At 38.9% G+C, this 17,300-nt stretch overlaps 1 protein-coding gene across 1 annotated transcript; it reads left to right on the forward strand.

The window, feature by feature from the left end:
* The first annotated feature begins 309 nt into the window (after window positions 1-309).
* Window positions 310-9,438, forward strand: LOC114656743 (natriuretic peptides A-like). Its single transcript, XM_028808357.2, has 3 exons — window positions 310-477; window positions 7,573-7,882; window positions 9,246-9,438. Exons 1-3 carry the CDS (start codon window positions 358-360, stop codon window positions 9,248-9,250), a joined length of 435 nt encoding a protein of 144 aa, XP_028664190.2. The 5' UTR covers window positions 310-357; the 3' UTR covers window positions 9,251-9,438.
* Window positions 9,439-17,300: the final 7,862 nt, after the last annotated feature.

Below are 17,300 nucleotides of genomic sequence, written 5' to 3' on the forward strand. Positions count from 1 at the left end.
CTAGGGCTGTTGATCCAAGAAGAAAAGCATCTTCTGCTAGGAATGTTTCACGAGGTGTGAAGTTTCTGAGATTTGGCCCAGAGACTGTTACATTATTTCAAAAACCTCTTGACGTGTGTCATTTTTGTTCAAGTGGGCATAGTATCATTTTGGAGCCGAGCGCATCCTCAGGCATCAGATCATCTCTTAAAAGGACATTGTATTTTCATTTTGTTATTCTTATCTCTGCCGAGGTGCTAGAATTTGCTCGAGACAATTGCTGAGATGAAGTGTCACAGACTTTTAGACTGGATATAAAAGTGTGCCAAAGAACTGGCTAAAATCGAGACGAGGAGTGAAGAGAACACTTGTGAGAAAATGTGGATGAAGACAGCAGTTATATACACAGGAGTTTTCCTATTGCTTTGCTATTATGTTCCAGCCACAGGAAACCACCTTTCCAGCCCATACTCAAATAAAGATCTCTCCAACTTAAAGGTAAGGAACACATTTTGGGATTTCAATAAATCTTTTTGCCACTTTTTGCTGAGGGTTAAGAACAGGCACTGACAAACAAGGAAGAAATCGACTACTTAACATTAACACGCACTAAGTCTTCTTGCAAAAGAAGGACTGGAACTTATTTAAGGTTGAAAGAATCGGTTTAGTGCCTTAATACAATTCTATTGCAATACTCAGTGAAGACCACCACACAAAGCCAAATGGAACTGGGTTGAATTTCTCTAAGAAAGACACTGTATACTGTAATAATAGTAAACCTTTAAAATAGTAATGATATTACTATGCATTTAGGTGCTATAATAATTTAAGTCCACAAAAATTATGAAATTTTATAAGAAGAGAGCACAATGGTTTCTGAAATACACTTTTGTAACTTTTGATACATCATACAATCACCACATAAACTAATAATACGATTTTAAGGAAACTGGAGCAATTAAAAAAAATCCATAAAATAAAGCCAGAAACTGGCAGAAGTTTAAATACCATATCCTGACAACAATGTATTCTGTAATAATTTGTCATCTAAAAAAGACGTTATGGCAATAAAACCAAATTCAGTATAGTATCAATTTATTTTATGCACAATATGCATACATACATTTTATATTATATATATATATATATATATATATATATATATATATATATATATATATATATATATATATATATATTTTACACACACATACATATATACATAAACTAACATATTACTAATTTGTTTTGATACATAATTATCAAAAATTTACTTTTTGGTGCTAATATATTTTATTATGGTAACTAAATACATATAACTACACAATAAATGCCCAGTAATTCAACTTCCATTCTAAAGTCCACCCATTCAAGCATTTTTAATACCACCTATCCAGTATTGGTCTGGAAAGCAAAGTCTATTACACCAATAACTTCTACCTGAATGATTAGAAATAAAATACGACAATCAGAAATTCAGCACCATAGTATTAATTACCTGTGCTGATTTAAGTAAAGAGTGGTTTAAAATATAGAAGTGAGTGGGTAAAAAATTATTACTGAAACCCCTTTCCCCTGAAAGTGCTGCCCCTACATAACATGTTTTCCAGCAGATGACTCTTTTAAACTATAATAACAAACTTGAAAGGCCAATGCATTTTGCAGATCTGGTTTCGCTCATTCCAAAAACTTGTAGACATTAACCACTAATAATGAAAAATGGACAATTTCTGACCAAATTTGCTCTATGAAATATGGTAAAAATGCTTTAAGGCTTTTTCAATAAAAAATAAAATGTAAGGATACATATTTAAAATAAATCATATTTACTTCAAAATATTTAGAACCTTTGTTAGACAGTAAGAATATAGGATTCAAGCACAAACCTAGGAAGTCTTGGATGGGAGTGTAAGACCAGGAAGGTTGACAGCCAAATGCATATTGAGATAATAATTCTGTAAAAAACTACTGTATCATGAAAAAATTTTGCTGCATTTAAAAATTACATTACAAGACTGGCAAGGCTTAAAATTTTTATCTCAAAAATAAAATCAATCAAGCAGAGAGAGAAAATTTCACATAAGTAGTCTGCAGTTGCGACCAAGCTCAGAAAAAAAGTAAAAATCCAATAGAGAAAATAATATTACATAAAATGTTACAAATTTATTAATGATAAAAAAGTATTTATTCACTAGCCACATGTGCTTATTGCAATACTGTGTTGTGAAGAACAAATACATTTAAAAATGTAAAGGTACAGAAATAACACAACTTTTTAATACAATATACTGGGATATAGTGTAGCAATAGAAAGAGGCCAACTGGTTAGTCTTGGTATTCTGTAGAACCTCACCAACAGTTGGAGACACTTAGGAATTGGCAGTAAGAAATATCCACTACTCTGAAACAATAGGTGGTGTTGTGATAGAACTCTGTGCAAGTCTGTGGAAATGCAAACTATTGGCTTTCAACATCTGTGACTTATTTTATCAAGTAAAGTAAAACAAAATTAACTGTTTATTGCCTCAAAATTTTGCATGTTTGATGAGGTAAATACTTACCTAATGAAAGAAGAGAAATGCAGTTGGATCAAATGCAACATCCTTCATTATAGTCTTAACAGTGATGCATGTGTAGAAATGGCACCAATGTAGAGAAATTCCTTTAGTAAATGTTTTGGAAATATGGTTATTTTGAAGAAGGCAACATTTAACTGTCACTTTGGGTACTGTCTTTGCCGTTACTACACATCAAAGCTTAATGGTGTTCCTCAAATATCTTTTAAATATGCTGCTGCATTTCTATTTTGTCAAGAAAGACTATTTTTGTTGGAACAATAATGCTCTCTTTCACATTGTATGTGTAATCACCCAATAGTTTACCTCTTTTCACAGGAATACAATACTAGTTCTGATTGATACCAATGACAATGTTTTTCATTAACATCAAATACATTTTGTTTTATTTGAAGGAATGGCATCACTGCTGTAATAAGAATTCCACACACTGATAGAATCAGAACCAACAGCACATGTAGGTTAGACTATTAAATCTACTGTTCCATCCATATACTTTTTTGAATATGCTTCTTCCTTTATGGGGGTTATAGGGAGCTACTGCTGATTCTGGCAGCACTTTCAACATTAAAACAAAACCCTACCCTCAGTAAGATATCAGTCCATTAATATGAACAATCAAGTACACACACATGCACTCTAGACCAATTAACCTAACATGTAGGTCTTCTCTCATTTTAATTACATGTAGGCCGAACACGAGTGGAATGGGAAAAGAAAACACAGCCTGGAATTGTTAGGCAGCAGCACAGATCATAATGCTACTGTTCTGCTGCCAAAATTACTAGGTAATAATTATCGCAAGTTTTTCCTCCATGTACCTGTTGATAAGTTTACAGTTGCTATGGTCGTTTTCAGTAGGGATACAGGGTAGTAGGGATGGTTTAAATAAGCAGCAACAAGTAAACTAAATGACACATAGTTTCTTTCCATTTAATAATCTTCTGAGAAACTGATCCCTCATTTATCAGCACCAACTAGTTTGCACAAACTTTAGTCAGAATATTTCTGACAAGGACTTATGTGAATTGGGTGAATGAACTTCATTATGTACTTAAAGATCTACTTTTTGTCCAAGAATATAAATATTAAGACTTTTGGAAAGACTGATATATACTTTAATTTCCCACTTCTTCATCTGTGGAACAAGGCTACCGTAGTTTTGCTGCAGGCAAAATGTCTGAACTAAAAACTCACATTAAGAAAATCTTTGAACACAAGGTCTACTCTATAGTAAATGGAAAATTGCTCACACTATGTTATATTTATAAAAAAAAAAGACCTAATTAAAGAAAGAGGTGAAAACCAAACATATAACACAGAATCAGATGTTATAAGTTCACTTGGAGGTTGTCTGGTACTCTCAAAATAGAAGGATGTGGTAGAGGAGTGTGACAAGCTGCTGAATCCTCCCATATCAAATCCAGTTTGAAGCTTTGTAGGACCAAGACACATACAGGGAAAAAATAATATCAGGAAGGCAGCAGCAAGATCTGCTGTAGGGACAGACGGGATTCCTTATCAGGTGTAGAAGAGCTGCTTAAGATTTACAAGAACACTCTGGAAGCTACTGAGGGTGGTATGAACAAAAAGAGAGAATGTCAGACAGTTGGAAGGTGGCAGAGGAATACTTTATTCTAAAGGAAGAAGTGTGATAAACTCTCGCAGTTTTGTAGCATACTTCTTTAAATTGTCATCATATTTCTTATAAATGAAGTTATCCCCTTGTAAAGCAAATGACAGCCAATTTATTTCACATTTCATAATATATTTTATGTATTTGCTCCACTTGTGCCTTGCACTTTGTCAGCTGTGATGAATCACTTATTGGCGATAAGCCCGCACTGATCTGTTGAATCCAGATCATGAAACCACTGAGATGACAGGAGGGCTGCAAAGGTGAGGATGCTTACCTTTGTGGATATGACTTAATAGTAAACTGAACTTGTATGCATGACAATGAGGTTTTTTTAACATCAAAGACCAATGTCATTCATATACTTACTTGGGTGCTGTTACAGGTGAAGGCTGTTTTTAAGTAAGAGCTAATCTACAAACAGAAGTTATTTTGCACAATTAAACCAAATGTTTTAAAATGGGTAGTGATTTTTACATTTCATTTCAACAAACATAGATCACCGAATGCATATTTTCCTGGTATTTCTATGTTTTCATTTAGACTTCAATTTGATCCCATAATTCAAAAGCATTCATACTGTCTTTTAAGGAGAATATAGAAATGATATGATGTATGTGTGTGTGTAAGTCATCATGCTTTCTGATGGACTGGCATGAAGTCTAAAATGGGATTCTGTCTTTAATGTATTGTTGTTGGCATAGGCTATAGTGAACAAATAAAATAAGAGTAGGCAGATTTCTTTACTTTACTTTTAACAAAAGAATACCTACTGAGGTGCATGAAGGCATCTTTAAACAACAGTGTAACAATCTTAATGAATTAAAAAAAAAATCTAACAACAGTATGATGCAACAAAGCCATTTTATAAAGTACATATTCCATATTAAAAAGACTACAGAATGACAATGATCTGTAGCTAGATTTACATAGCTGCATCAGCAGTTTTACACGATAAATTAGGGAGGGCCAATTTGTGAAAAATATATTTCTGGGCAGTGTGGAGGAAAACAGGCAGTACAGGGTGAAGTGCTAGGGTAACACTGAGATTCCTGCTTAATACAGACAACATTAACAGAGAAATTAACAAAAAAAACAAATGAGATGAAAGCAAAATGTAAACTAATTGCTAACAATTGTTTTAGGAATGCTTATGTGGGCCCACAGAACCACAGGCGGAAAGCAAGTGAGCAATAGACGCATTCATGCATACACATATTTATATACATACATACTGTAAGTACTCAGCTGAGTTCTGGTTTTCAGATGAAGGTGACACCCTCGGCTGGCTGGATCACAGCTCAGTTGCTATAAATGGTCAAATCAAATCAATTCTGTGGCACTCACAAGTTCCTGAGCTTGCTCATCAGTGCTGAAAAAGATCAGCTACTAGTTAATATTAGCTTATGGTACAGACTAAAAATGCCATTCTTAATGCCCAAAAAGGCAATTTAATTGTCAGGAAACAGTCATTCATAAATAACAACTTAAATTATGGGAGCAGGATGAAGCTCCTGTGAAGAGAGGAAAGGCGGCACATGGACACTGGGAGAGAGGCCCGTGAAGAGGGTGATTGGTGCTGGGAGCACTGTGTGCTGTGCGGGACTGTACTTTATTAATAAACCCGTGTGTTTTTGTAAAGTGTTGGTGTCTGTCTGGTGGTGTTCGGACCCTTGTCTCACAAGGGTTAAAGCACAGCAAGTCAGAAAAATGTATACGAGTAGGTAAAATATTCTGAAGTGGACAATTGACTTGAAAAATCAAGTAAAGTTATTCTTTGAAGATTTAAGTAATGTAAATTTATTTAAATTCTGCAATTCAGCTTTGAGGGCTGTCTATAATTAATAAAGGGTCAAATGTAACACACCTACAGCTTTCTGAAATTGCAAATTATTGTAAGGTTTAGTGTACATGTACTTCGTTCTTCTTCATTATAACATAAGGCATTTACTAAGGAATGCTAAGAAGGTTCTTAAAACAGTAATTTTCATAGGTTGTTGACAAGAACCATACCACACTTTATGCATGCATTAAAAATAATGTGTTATTTCTAATAACATTACCTTACCTGTCCTTCAGAAAACATGCATAAAGTATTATTAAGGGATTATGTGGATTTGCATTGCTTTAGATAAAAGTGAGATCTAATGTGAACTTGAATTTGCAAACACTTTCAGCAGACTGATAAATAAACAATCTCAATTACACAAAATATTTGTTTAAAATTATGAAAAAAATGTGTAAAACATACATATATATGAGAAATTGCATCACTATAAAAAATTGCTGACATCATTCTTACAAGTGAAATTGGAAGATGTGCTGCATGTTGTGTTACTGCTATGTGGCAGTTAATTAAAATAAAAATTTTTCTCCACAAAGATTTTTTTTTAATTCGCCCACAAAGGAGCAAAGGTAGCTGAGTATTTGGTAGAATTGTGTGGAAATGTTACTTGTATTCAAAACTAGCATTGGTGAGATGTGGCAAGGAGGGGCGAGGCAGAAAGTAGTTGTAGAAATCGACAAGTCCACAAATTAATAACCGATGTTGTAGTGAAGAATAGTTAAAAGGAACAGCGATTCCATAGTGGAAAGAAGTTAAGGCATATAAATAATAATTGGATAGCGCACCATACAGTATTCGTACAGTAAACTGTTAGTGCTAGTGGAAAGCGAGGGCATACACATGTATTCCATAGGAAGAAAACATTTATTTAAATAAATGTAGGAGGCTGAGTTGAAAGCATTTAAGAGGTGGGCGCGGTGGTGGTAGAAGCAAAAAAGCGAATAAGTAAATAACTAAGTGTGTTTTTTTAGTAAAGAGGAAGTGGTGTGTAAAGAGTTTTACATTTCTTAGCAGTCAATAAAGTTAGCACAATTAAGAAGGCAAGAGTGTAAGGGTTCATTAACAAGATGGAATACAAACGGTATAAGTGTAAAGCTTTAAATTAAGTAGTAACCGAGGTGCAAAGTTAGGAAAACAGATGGGTAAATATTTAATAACTTCAAAGAAAGGCAGTAGTGTGGTAAACAGTAGGACTTTATGAACCTTTGAAACTAGACTTAATGGTATTCTGGGGGATATAAAATGACTGAATGGCCTGTTCTCATTAAATTTTTCTAATTTTCTAATGATATTAGCAAACATAAAAAGATGAAAACACTGGGTAATTAAATCCACAATCAAAAAACAACACTGAAAAGCTATAATAATTTGCATAAACAGAATTAATATTTAAACAAATAAAGTACTCCTGGTACTATGCATATATTGAGTGTTTTTATCTGCATTTCAGTTATCAGTATAGGTATTACTAAGTGCAACTGGGCCATGAAGTGCTGTTATACCCTTTAACTCCATTACCCTTAATTTATAAACAGGTTCTTCTTGAGCGCTACTTTGAAAACCTGGGTGAAGAGGAACCAGCTGAGAATATGGCAGAATATGATGTTGCATCTCAGGATTTGGATAACCAAGCCAGCTCTCCATGGGACAGGGAAAAGGAAAAAGAGGGACAGTGGAATATGGGAGACTCTAGGAAACCATTTGATGGGTACAAATCTGACAGCAGCCGACTCCGAGACCTCTTGCTAGCCCCGAGAAACAGCAGGGGCACTTCAGGGTGCTTCGGATCAAGAATCGATCGAATAGGTTCTTCAAGTTCCTTGGGATGTGGTGGCATGAAAAAAGGTAAACTGCTTAGTAAATCCAACTAATGTACAAAAATGTACAAAAGTATGGGTTTTGATGCATAAAGTGACAATGTGGACTTCTGGCGTCAGCCTAGACAGAAGAGAAGCAATTCAAGCAAAATTTACTTATTATAAAAATGACAGGTTATGGTAGAGCCCTGCTTTGGGACAATTAATTACAGAAACAGTTGCTATTGGCAGAATTTCAAGAATTATTATTCTGTGTTCCAGTGAGGTCTAAATCTTTAAACAGGGAATGGGTTCTGACAATGACATGGCAACAACAGATTTTAGCCTGTTCTAGATGATATACAGTATCTCTAAATGTGGCAACGGTGACCTGAAAGCTTTTAACATAAATCACTCTGTACAATTACAGAGAGGATACACGACTGTCTGCAGCCTCACAATAATAAAATGGCTGAGAAGAAAAAAATGGATATTATCAGATACCAAATAAGTGATCATTCTTTAGGATTTAAGTCAGACGTGTGTGAAGAGGAGGGAAACTTTAAATTTTAGTGAGGAAGTACATGAAACAGGGCCTGTATAAGTGAAAAATTAAAACAGACACATGACCACATAATGGAGGAAAGACAATACCAGTTAGTTCCAGTTGAGACAGTACTGACCGTAAACAAGATGACTACTATATTGTTTTGAGATCTACCAAATAAAATGGCTATAAGAACAGATCACCACAAAATTCTTTTTTTAAAAATAAGCAAAGACCACTTTTTTATCCCCCAACTCAAGCCTACAAAAAGGATTCTAAAGTATTATTTAAAAGTGTATTGAGTAAAGACTGTTTACAAAGAATGTAGGAATGTCTGTAACAATCACCCTATTCAGTGTTAGTTCTCACTTTGCTCCTAATGGAATATAGTTCCAATTTATTCGGACCCCCTCATTTAATCTAAAAAAGGAAATATGTTACATTTTTGTGGCACTTTTCTTCCAATATCAGGGATTTCAAACTAGATTCCTAGAAAGACCACAGACCTTTGCTCTGATCAGGTTCATAATTAGTGGATCTGTGCTTTTCAGTTTCTGTTTTTTATTTCTAAATGTTTTAATAAACATACTTTCTGAATAGCACAAGAAGATGCAAAAAGTTCAAGACTATTTAAATCTGAATTTAAGAAAATTAAATTAAAAAACATTGAAGGCTGCTGTTTACAATTAATAAAAGCAAATAAGGTTTCAAACATTAAAAGTCTGATTCAAAGCTAATGTCTACTTTGTGGAAAACTATTCAAAGTTTGAATTTCTAGAAAACACAAGAAAATAATTTTTTATTGTTATAATAAATAATTTAAAATATTTTATAATTAAATTTTGACTGCTTCTTTTTTTATTAGGTTAGAAAAGAACACTGAAGATTACACAAGAATATGCTAACTTTCTGCACAACTTATTCCTTCTGTTACACCAGAAATTTTTTTGGCCAAACTGTCTTCAGTATATCCTCACATAGTTTATTGATTGTCATATCATTGCAAGTGTTCATATGTTTTGGTTAAATGTTTAATTGAAATAAAATCTAACAAAATATTTTGAAAACATAACTGCTAATTAATGTAAATGATCATTTTTTGTGTTATGAGAAAGAAAGATCTACTCATGAAAAATGTATTGACTATGTTTATAATTATGTTTTAAGAGACTATTTCATAAGAGACATTCATGTATGAAAATATTTTCAGCTGGAAATCTGTTTTCACTAAAATGTATTTTGTACCTCAAAGATATGTGACATTATCATTGTTAGCCTATACGTCTCCTTTTGTGTAGTGACTGTTACAAAGAGAGGTCCGAAGAAGCTTTAAATAAAATTAAGGAAAGACTGAATTTGTGTGTATATTTTAGGCACAACAAAAATATTTTGGAAAATTCTATCAAAAATTTTCTTCTATGGTATCTGAATAGGACATGAATGGCTGATGAAAATATTTTCCTTGAAAAAAAATAAAATTGTCTTAAAAGATTAAATCTATTTTATTTACCTGCAGTGTGATTTGAACAAAGAATGGGACAGCATCTAAGACAAAATAACTAAAATATATGCATAAGCTGAAGTATTTTTACATTGTTTCTTGTTACTTATTAAGGCGACATCACAATACATGACTTTCCCAACAATTTTTAGCTGTAGCCTTCATTCTTAGGTAATCACAGCTAGCGGTAGCTAGTCACAGAATGTGCTTGTCACTGTCAGTTATATAGTAGTATATAGACACCCCAATTAACACAGTCATAGTGCTCTGTGACTCACTATGACAAAATCAAACTGGTTTTAATTTACTGCATTTAAATTTACTAATTTACTGCAGCAAGTCAATCACTAGAAGGGTAGGTTCTTTTGTCGGCAAGAATTAACAGGCCATGAACTCTATAACCGGTACGTACAATGCATACAATTCCCACAAACTTTGAGGAATATTGGCATCTGCAAGGAAAAAAAAGGACAAATGTTTGTACTCTCCACTGATTAGCTGCCAAAATGAGCAGACACTGTAGTATGACATTGAGATTAATAGGCTTGATGAAAAATCATGAGGGAATCATGTAATCAACACCTCCTTCGATTCCTAGCTGCATAATTTGACACAAGCAACAAGATTCGGGAACTGAAGATGTTAAATTTGACATGCACTCCAACTAGAAGTCATGCTGAGTCCTGAAGTGTGACTTCCAAAGTTCCCTCTAAGTTTCAAAACACAACACTCTCCAGCAGCAAACAAATATTTGAGTCAGGAATGCTTCCCTGATTTGTTGACAGTTTACAAAAGAGGGATACAGTATAATTGCCCTCCTCCTGGAAGTTAATTATAAAAATGGAAAACCTATAGGTGAATCCTTTGAAAATTGACAATAAAGTGACCCAATTAGGTTGTATTATGCCCACCCATGACAAACATTAGTCATGCTCAGTTTGGGGGTTAATACCTCGGAAGTAAGTCTGGTTTGTGAAACACGGGGAGGTAAAGCTGATTTGAATAAGGAACCTCTGCCATCTGGCCCAAGTTCAAATTGTTGAATGTCATAGTTTAGGAAGAATTAGGTCCATGTTCAAGCTGAAAAAAATTGTAACAAAATTAGAATATTCTTAACAACAACCATTTTTTTATTTGCAATGATATGCAAAGTGTAACTGGTTCAGAGAGAGCCTATCAGGAAATGCAACTTTCTGTAAAATCTAAAACTCAAAGGCACAAATGTAACACAAAACACATTAATTATCCTGAACTATGAGACTTGCTTGATTATGATACTGAGATCAACTCAGCCTTTTACACTAAGCAACACTCGGTAGATTCTGTTTATGGTAAATCTAAATAAGTAGAATTTTTTATATCCATGCTCTTTGTCAATAGCTTTTTAAAGGTGATTAAATGCATTTGGTGAGTGGTACAGCATTATCTGTTCTTTTTTTCTCAACTTCCAATATTTTTGTCTTATTAGAGAACAAATGTTTTATGTCTGGGTTTAATTTCCTATATGTGAATAGTGATGTTTGATTCGATGGATTCAATCTGGAAAATATTGCTTGTTAAAAAATATGTTTTGTGCCAGTCACCATTTTTGCCAGTCCATAATGTAATGAAGAATGTATCTCTTCTTTTTAGGCTTTGATTCAATGGAGAATTGTGAGTTGTAGCAATTTTAAATGAGTTGTTAAATGGTTAAAATAATCTAGCTATATGTTCAAAAGGTATATTGTTAGGGTGCCTGCACATTTTTGTTCTAACTTCTGGTCATGAGAATCATATAACCTATAAATGAAATAATATATTGTTTGTGCCTGAATACTTTAAATAAACATTCCACTTAAAAATACATTTCAAGGGTGTTCTGTAAAGCATACAAATTTCAGAAAATTGCATATGAATAGAAGAAACACTGTATATTAGTAAGTAGTACTCACAGGGTGATATAACTGAAAACTTTTGCTCATACCAATCAAGTCTTATAAGGTAATATTGGCGATGCCAGACATGTAAATTTCTAATTGCACGCCGTGGCTTGCATGTATTCCAAATGGTGAGTTTCAAGCAGAGGCTGGTTAAACTTATGCCAGAACGATGAACGAAATACTGAATATGATGCAATAGGTCATCGAAATGCAAGGAAGACATGCAAAACATTTGAAATTCATGTGCCCATCATGTACAGTAGGTCTTCTGTTATTAAAATATCTGTGTCCAGTAGGAATCCAGTTGTTCGTTCTGACTTGGTACACAAATACTAAAGTGTGAATGTCACAGATCTCCTCATGTCAAGACTTAGGACCATTCTCCATTGTGTTGTTGCAGAACACCAGCCTGTCTGTCAAAAATGAGTCACATGAGTGATTAAAACCATGTGAATGAAATAGTTAAAGTTCTATCAAAAAAAATAAATAAAAACATCCTTGCCTGTCATGACCACCCTTTTCACAACAGGTATCATTATCCTATTGTGGCAGACTGCTGGGGGTGGTACCCAGCTGGGACACCCGAGAGGACCGGAGGAGGGCTTGCGCCTCCTCCAGACCACGAGGGGGCGACCGCCCTGGTTGTTTTGGGGGCCACGGGTACAGGGCTTGGAAGCCTAACCCTGTAGGGGCCCGTGGTCACCGACAGGGGGCGCCCCAGTGCCTAGAGAGCCCTGGACCTCAGCACTTCCAGGTGTGGTGGAAGTGTTGAGGGGAAGAAGACTGGGGACACCCGGAGAGCTTCCGGGTGCGCAGCCGGCACTTCCGCCACACAGAGGAGTGTCTGCGGAGGAGTGTCGGGGAGCACCTGGAGCCCATCTGGCTTGTATAAAAGGGGCCGCCTCCCTTCAGACAGTGACTTAAGTCGGGTGGAAATTGGACGACATCGGGAGGAAGACAAGGAGGCGGCCTGAAGAGAGGAAAAGGCATTGTGTGGTGGCCAGGACTTTTGGGGTTGTGTGGCACAATTGTAAATTGTATAAGTGTAAATAAATGTGTGTTGGGTGACATGAACGTGTCTGCGTGTGTGTGTCCGGGCCAAGCTCCACACTATAAAACTCATTTTGCTGTATATACATGCACAGCTGATCAATTCAGATTAAAGCTTTTTAAAAACTTGTAAGCATTCAATGGTAATTTTTATCTGCTTTGCTCCCTTGTAAAATGAAAACTTGGTACAGTAACTAAAACTAACAGGTGTCTGCCTGTCTGTGTCCGGGCCAAGCTCCACAATGGCATCCCAGATGGGACGGTCCACCTGTTCCAAGGCGGGGAATCCCAGAAAAAAATAATTTTGTGGATGGCCCGGCGCAGCAGTGGCGCCCACACATGTGCCGCGGGGATGGCGTGCACACAGCCCCGAGATGGAGTACTGACCCACAGACCGTCACCGGACCGCGATCGCAAGGTTCTCTCCTTGTGCGGAGAAACTTCGACGGGCCTTACCGGAGTGCAGTGGGCTCCAAGTAGTGTGCTGCCGCTGAAGGCGCCCAGGATGGTGCGGTGTCGAAGGAGGCCATGCCGAGGCAGCTGCTTCGGACAGACGGGACCCGGGAGGTAAGGTTCCTGCTCGCTGGCAGCAAGCCCTGGGGGGCTGAGCTTGTTTTGTGTTTTGCAGGCAGGGGCTGCCCAGGTCTGCGTCAGTGGCAGACATGCACTGCTCTGCGGGGCTTTCCAGTCGCGGCAGCAGCAGCAGGGGCTGCAGAAAGGGAGACGCTGCAATGCAGAAAGCTGGCTCGTCACCGCACCAGGAGAAAGAGAGCCAAAATGGCCGCAGACCGGAAGTCACACCCTGAGACAGGCACAGGACTGGACGATGTGTCTTGTGTGCCCGCCCATGACTGTACAGAGGCAGGACCAAAGAATGTCTGTCTCGTGCCAGGTAGAGACCCGATTGGGCTGGAGGAGAGGCCCCATAGGAAGCAGTCGGTGGATGTGACTGACAGCCAGGTGAGTCAATCGCCGACTGACTTTCTGTGCTTGTCAGCGGCGCAGCGTGAGCTGGAGCAGTCTCTTCAGTCCGTAGCGCTGTTTCCACAGGTGCTACGTGCCCCCCGGGCAGACTTGCTGAAGCTGGAGAGGAAGGCGGCTGCGTCACAGGAGCTGCTGTGAGAGTGGACAGAACGGCGCGACGCTGGATTCTGCGGCTGGAGAGGTACAGCGGGGACGGTAAGTACAGCCGACCCCGTACAGCATAATGGAGATCCCACCGAAGGGGCCCGTGATATCTGTGATCGGAACCAAGTAGGGGGGGGTCTCCAACAGTGGACGCGGCAGTGAGTGTTGTGCGTGAGGTGAGGGGAGAGAGATCTAGGGGAGAGAGATCTAGAGGGCTGGCAAGACGGGGGCTGATGAGTGCCCTTGGTCCTAGCGCCCTACGCCCTGAGCCTGCAACGGTCTCAGGCCGCTCTGTAGGGACGCAAACCGGACAGGGTCTGTGCCTTTACCATAGGCAGACTCAAACCGTTACAGCGTCCCAGAGAAAAAGGAGGAATCGAGGAAAGAGTACCGGTTCCTCTGATAAGGGAGGACGTGAGGTAGGACGCTCACGTCCAGAGAAGGGCCGCCCTCTGCGGGCGCAGAGGGAAACCCCACAGCCGGCTGAGGTGACGGGGGCATGTGCGGTCCCGTCCATTGTCCCAGCACAGGGGACACGGAGGTCTCGAAAGGGGGGCCGAGGTCGCAAGTACCGGGGTGCCGGTCAGAAGGGGGAGCTTTGCCTCTATTCCAGGCAGAGAGACGCCGAGTGGCAGCGTCAGAGCAACGTCTCCGCCCCTTGTTTGTGTTCTACTTTACAGGACCGGGCCCTGGGACGGAGCATGTCGGCTTCCCGCCGTCGAAGACCTGCCCTCGCGGGATGGGCCGCTGGCCCCTAGGGGTCTCAGCTTGTGGTGGGGTACTGTGGCAGACCACTCGGGGTGGTACCCAGCCGGGACGCCCGGGAGGACCGGAGGAGGGCTTGCGCCTCCTCCAGACCACGAGGGGGCGACCGCCCTGGTTGTGTTGGGGGCCACAGGTGCAGGGCTTGGAAGCCCAACCCTGCAGGGGCCCGTGGTCACCGACAGGGGGCTCCCCCAGTGCCTAGAGAGCCCTGGGGCCACCCGGAGGGCTTCCGGGTGCGCAGCCGGCACTTCCGCCACACAGGGGAGTGTCTGCGGAGGAGTGTCAGGGAGCACCTGGAGCCCATCCAAGCTTGTATAAAAGGGGCCACCACCCTTCAGACAGTGACTTGAGTCGGGTGGAAGTTGGACGACGTCGGGAGGAAGGCAAGGAGGCGGCCTGAAGACAGGAAAAGGCATTGTGTGGTGGCCAGGACTTTTGGGGTTGTGTGGCACAATTGTAAATAGTATAGGTGTAAATAAACGTGTGTTGGGTGACATGAATGTGTCTGCGTGTCTGTGTCCAGGCCAAGCTGCACACTATAAAACTCATTTTGCTGTATATACATGCACAGCTGATCAATTCAGATTAAAGCTTTTTAAAAACTTGTAAGCATTCAATGGTAATTTTTATCTGCTTTGCTCCCTTGTAAAATGAAAACTTGGTACAGTAACTAAAATGGTGCACAGTGTCTTTAATAAGCCTATCAGTCTTCTATGGCACGTTTATACCTGCAGTGTCCTCCATCCCTTCCACCATAGGGGACACGTATTTACACAGCTTAGTCTTTATTATAGAAATGTGAGCATCTGTAAGCTGATTGCAAAATGAAAACTGTATAGCTAAAATTGTTCAAAATGTATTTTAAAAAACAAGTCTTCTAGACAGTCGTCTATATCCATTTCATATTCAATATGCCACTCTATCTCATCCACTGGAGGGGACGCTCATTTCCACAGCTCAGCCTTTGTTGTCAAAATGCTCTTCTGTTTACAAAATGAACACTGGACAGCTAAAACGGAGTTAAACCTAATTAAAAATAATCTGTTGTCATTTTTTACTTCAATGTCCCCTTTTGTTCTATCCACTGAATGGAGCACTTACTTCCCCAGCTGCAGCAGAGCCATAGAAATGTGTGCCCCATGTTTGCTGCTTATAAAATGAACACTGGACAGCTAATATTCTTCAAACTGTATTTTAAAAGGTGGTTGGCTCACTTCAAACAAGATGAAACACAGACCAAATTACACTGGATGGCCTTCTGACACTGCCTGAATAAAATGTATGGTTCTTAATGACTGTACATAGTTTGAAAATGATGACATTCAGTTAAATTTGATGGCTGCCGAGCATGGACAGCCTGCTTCACATCATCCCATAGATTTTCGATGATATTCAAGTCAGGGGACTGTGACGGCCATTCCAGAACATTGCACTTCTCCCTATGCATGAATGCCTTTGTAGATTTCGAACTGTTTTGGGTCATTGTCTTGTTGGAATATCCAACCCCTGTGTAACTTCAACTTTGTGACTGATGCTTGAACACTATCCTGAAGAATTTGTTGATATTGGGTTGAATTCATCTGACCTTCGACTTTAACAAAGGCCCCAGTCCCTGAACTAGCTACACCGCCCCACAGCATGATGGAACCTCCACCAAATTTGACAGTAGGTAGCAGATGTTTTTCTTGGAATGTGGTGTTTTTCTTCCGCCATGCAAAGCACTTTTTGTTATGACCAAATAACTCAATTTTTGTCTCATCAGTCCAAAGCACTTTCTTCCAAAATGAATCTGGCTTGTCTAAATGAGCATTTGCATACAACAAGCAACACTGTTTGTGGCGTGAGTGCAGAAAGGGCTTCTTTCTCATCACCCTGCCATACAAATGTTCTTTGTGCAAATTGCGCTGAATTGTAGAACGATGTACAGATACACCATCTGCAGCAAGATGTTCTTGCATGTTGTTGGAGGTGATCTGGGGGTTGTCTGTAACCATTCTCACAATCCTGCGCATATGCCGCTCCTGTATTTTTCTTGGCCCGCCAGACCTGGGTTTAACAGCAACTGTGCCTGTGGCCTTCCATTTCCTTCCCCTAAACCATGATACTGAACAATCTTTGTTTTCAGATCTTTTGAGAGTTGCTTTGAGGATCCCATGCTGTCACTCTTCAGAGGAGAGTCAAAGGGAAGCACAACTTAAAATTGACCACCTTAAATACCTTTTCTCGTGATTTGACACACCTGTCTATGAAGTTCAAGGCTTAACGAGCTAATCCAACCAATTTGGTGTTGCAAGTAATCAGTATTGAGCAGTTACATGCATTCAAATCAGCAAAATTACAAGGGTACCCAAATTTTTGCACAGCCAGTTTTCACACTTGATTTAATTTCATACAACTAAATACTGCTTCACTAAAAATCTTTGTTCAGAAAACACCAGAGTACTCAGATGTTCCTAGGAAACGAAAGACATACCACTGTTATCTTTATTGTTGAAAGTAGAGTAAATTATTATGCAGGCTGGGAGGGGTTCCCAAACTTTTTCATATGATTGTACAT

This window comes from Erpetoichthys calabaricus, chromosome 8 (assembly GCF_900747795.2).
Source record: "Erpetoichthys calabaricus chromosome 8, fErpCal1.3, whole genome shotgun sequence".
Taxonomy (NCBI): Eukaryota; Metazoa; Chordata; class Cladistia; order Polypteriformes; family Polypteridae; genus Erpetoichthys; species Erpetoichthys calabaricus.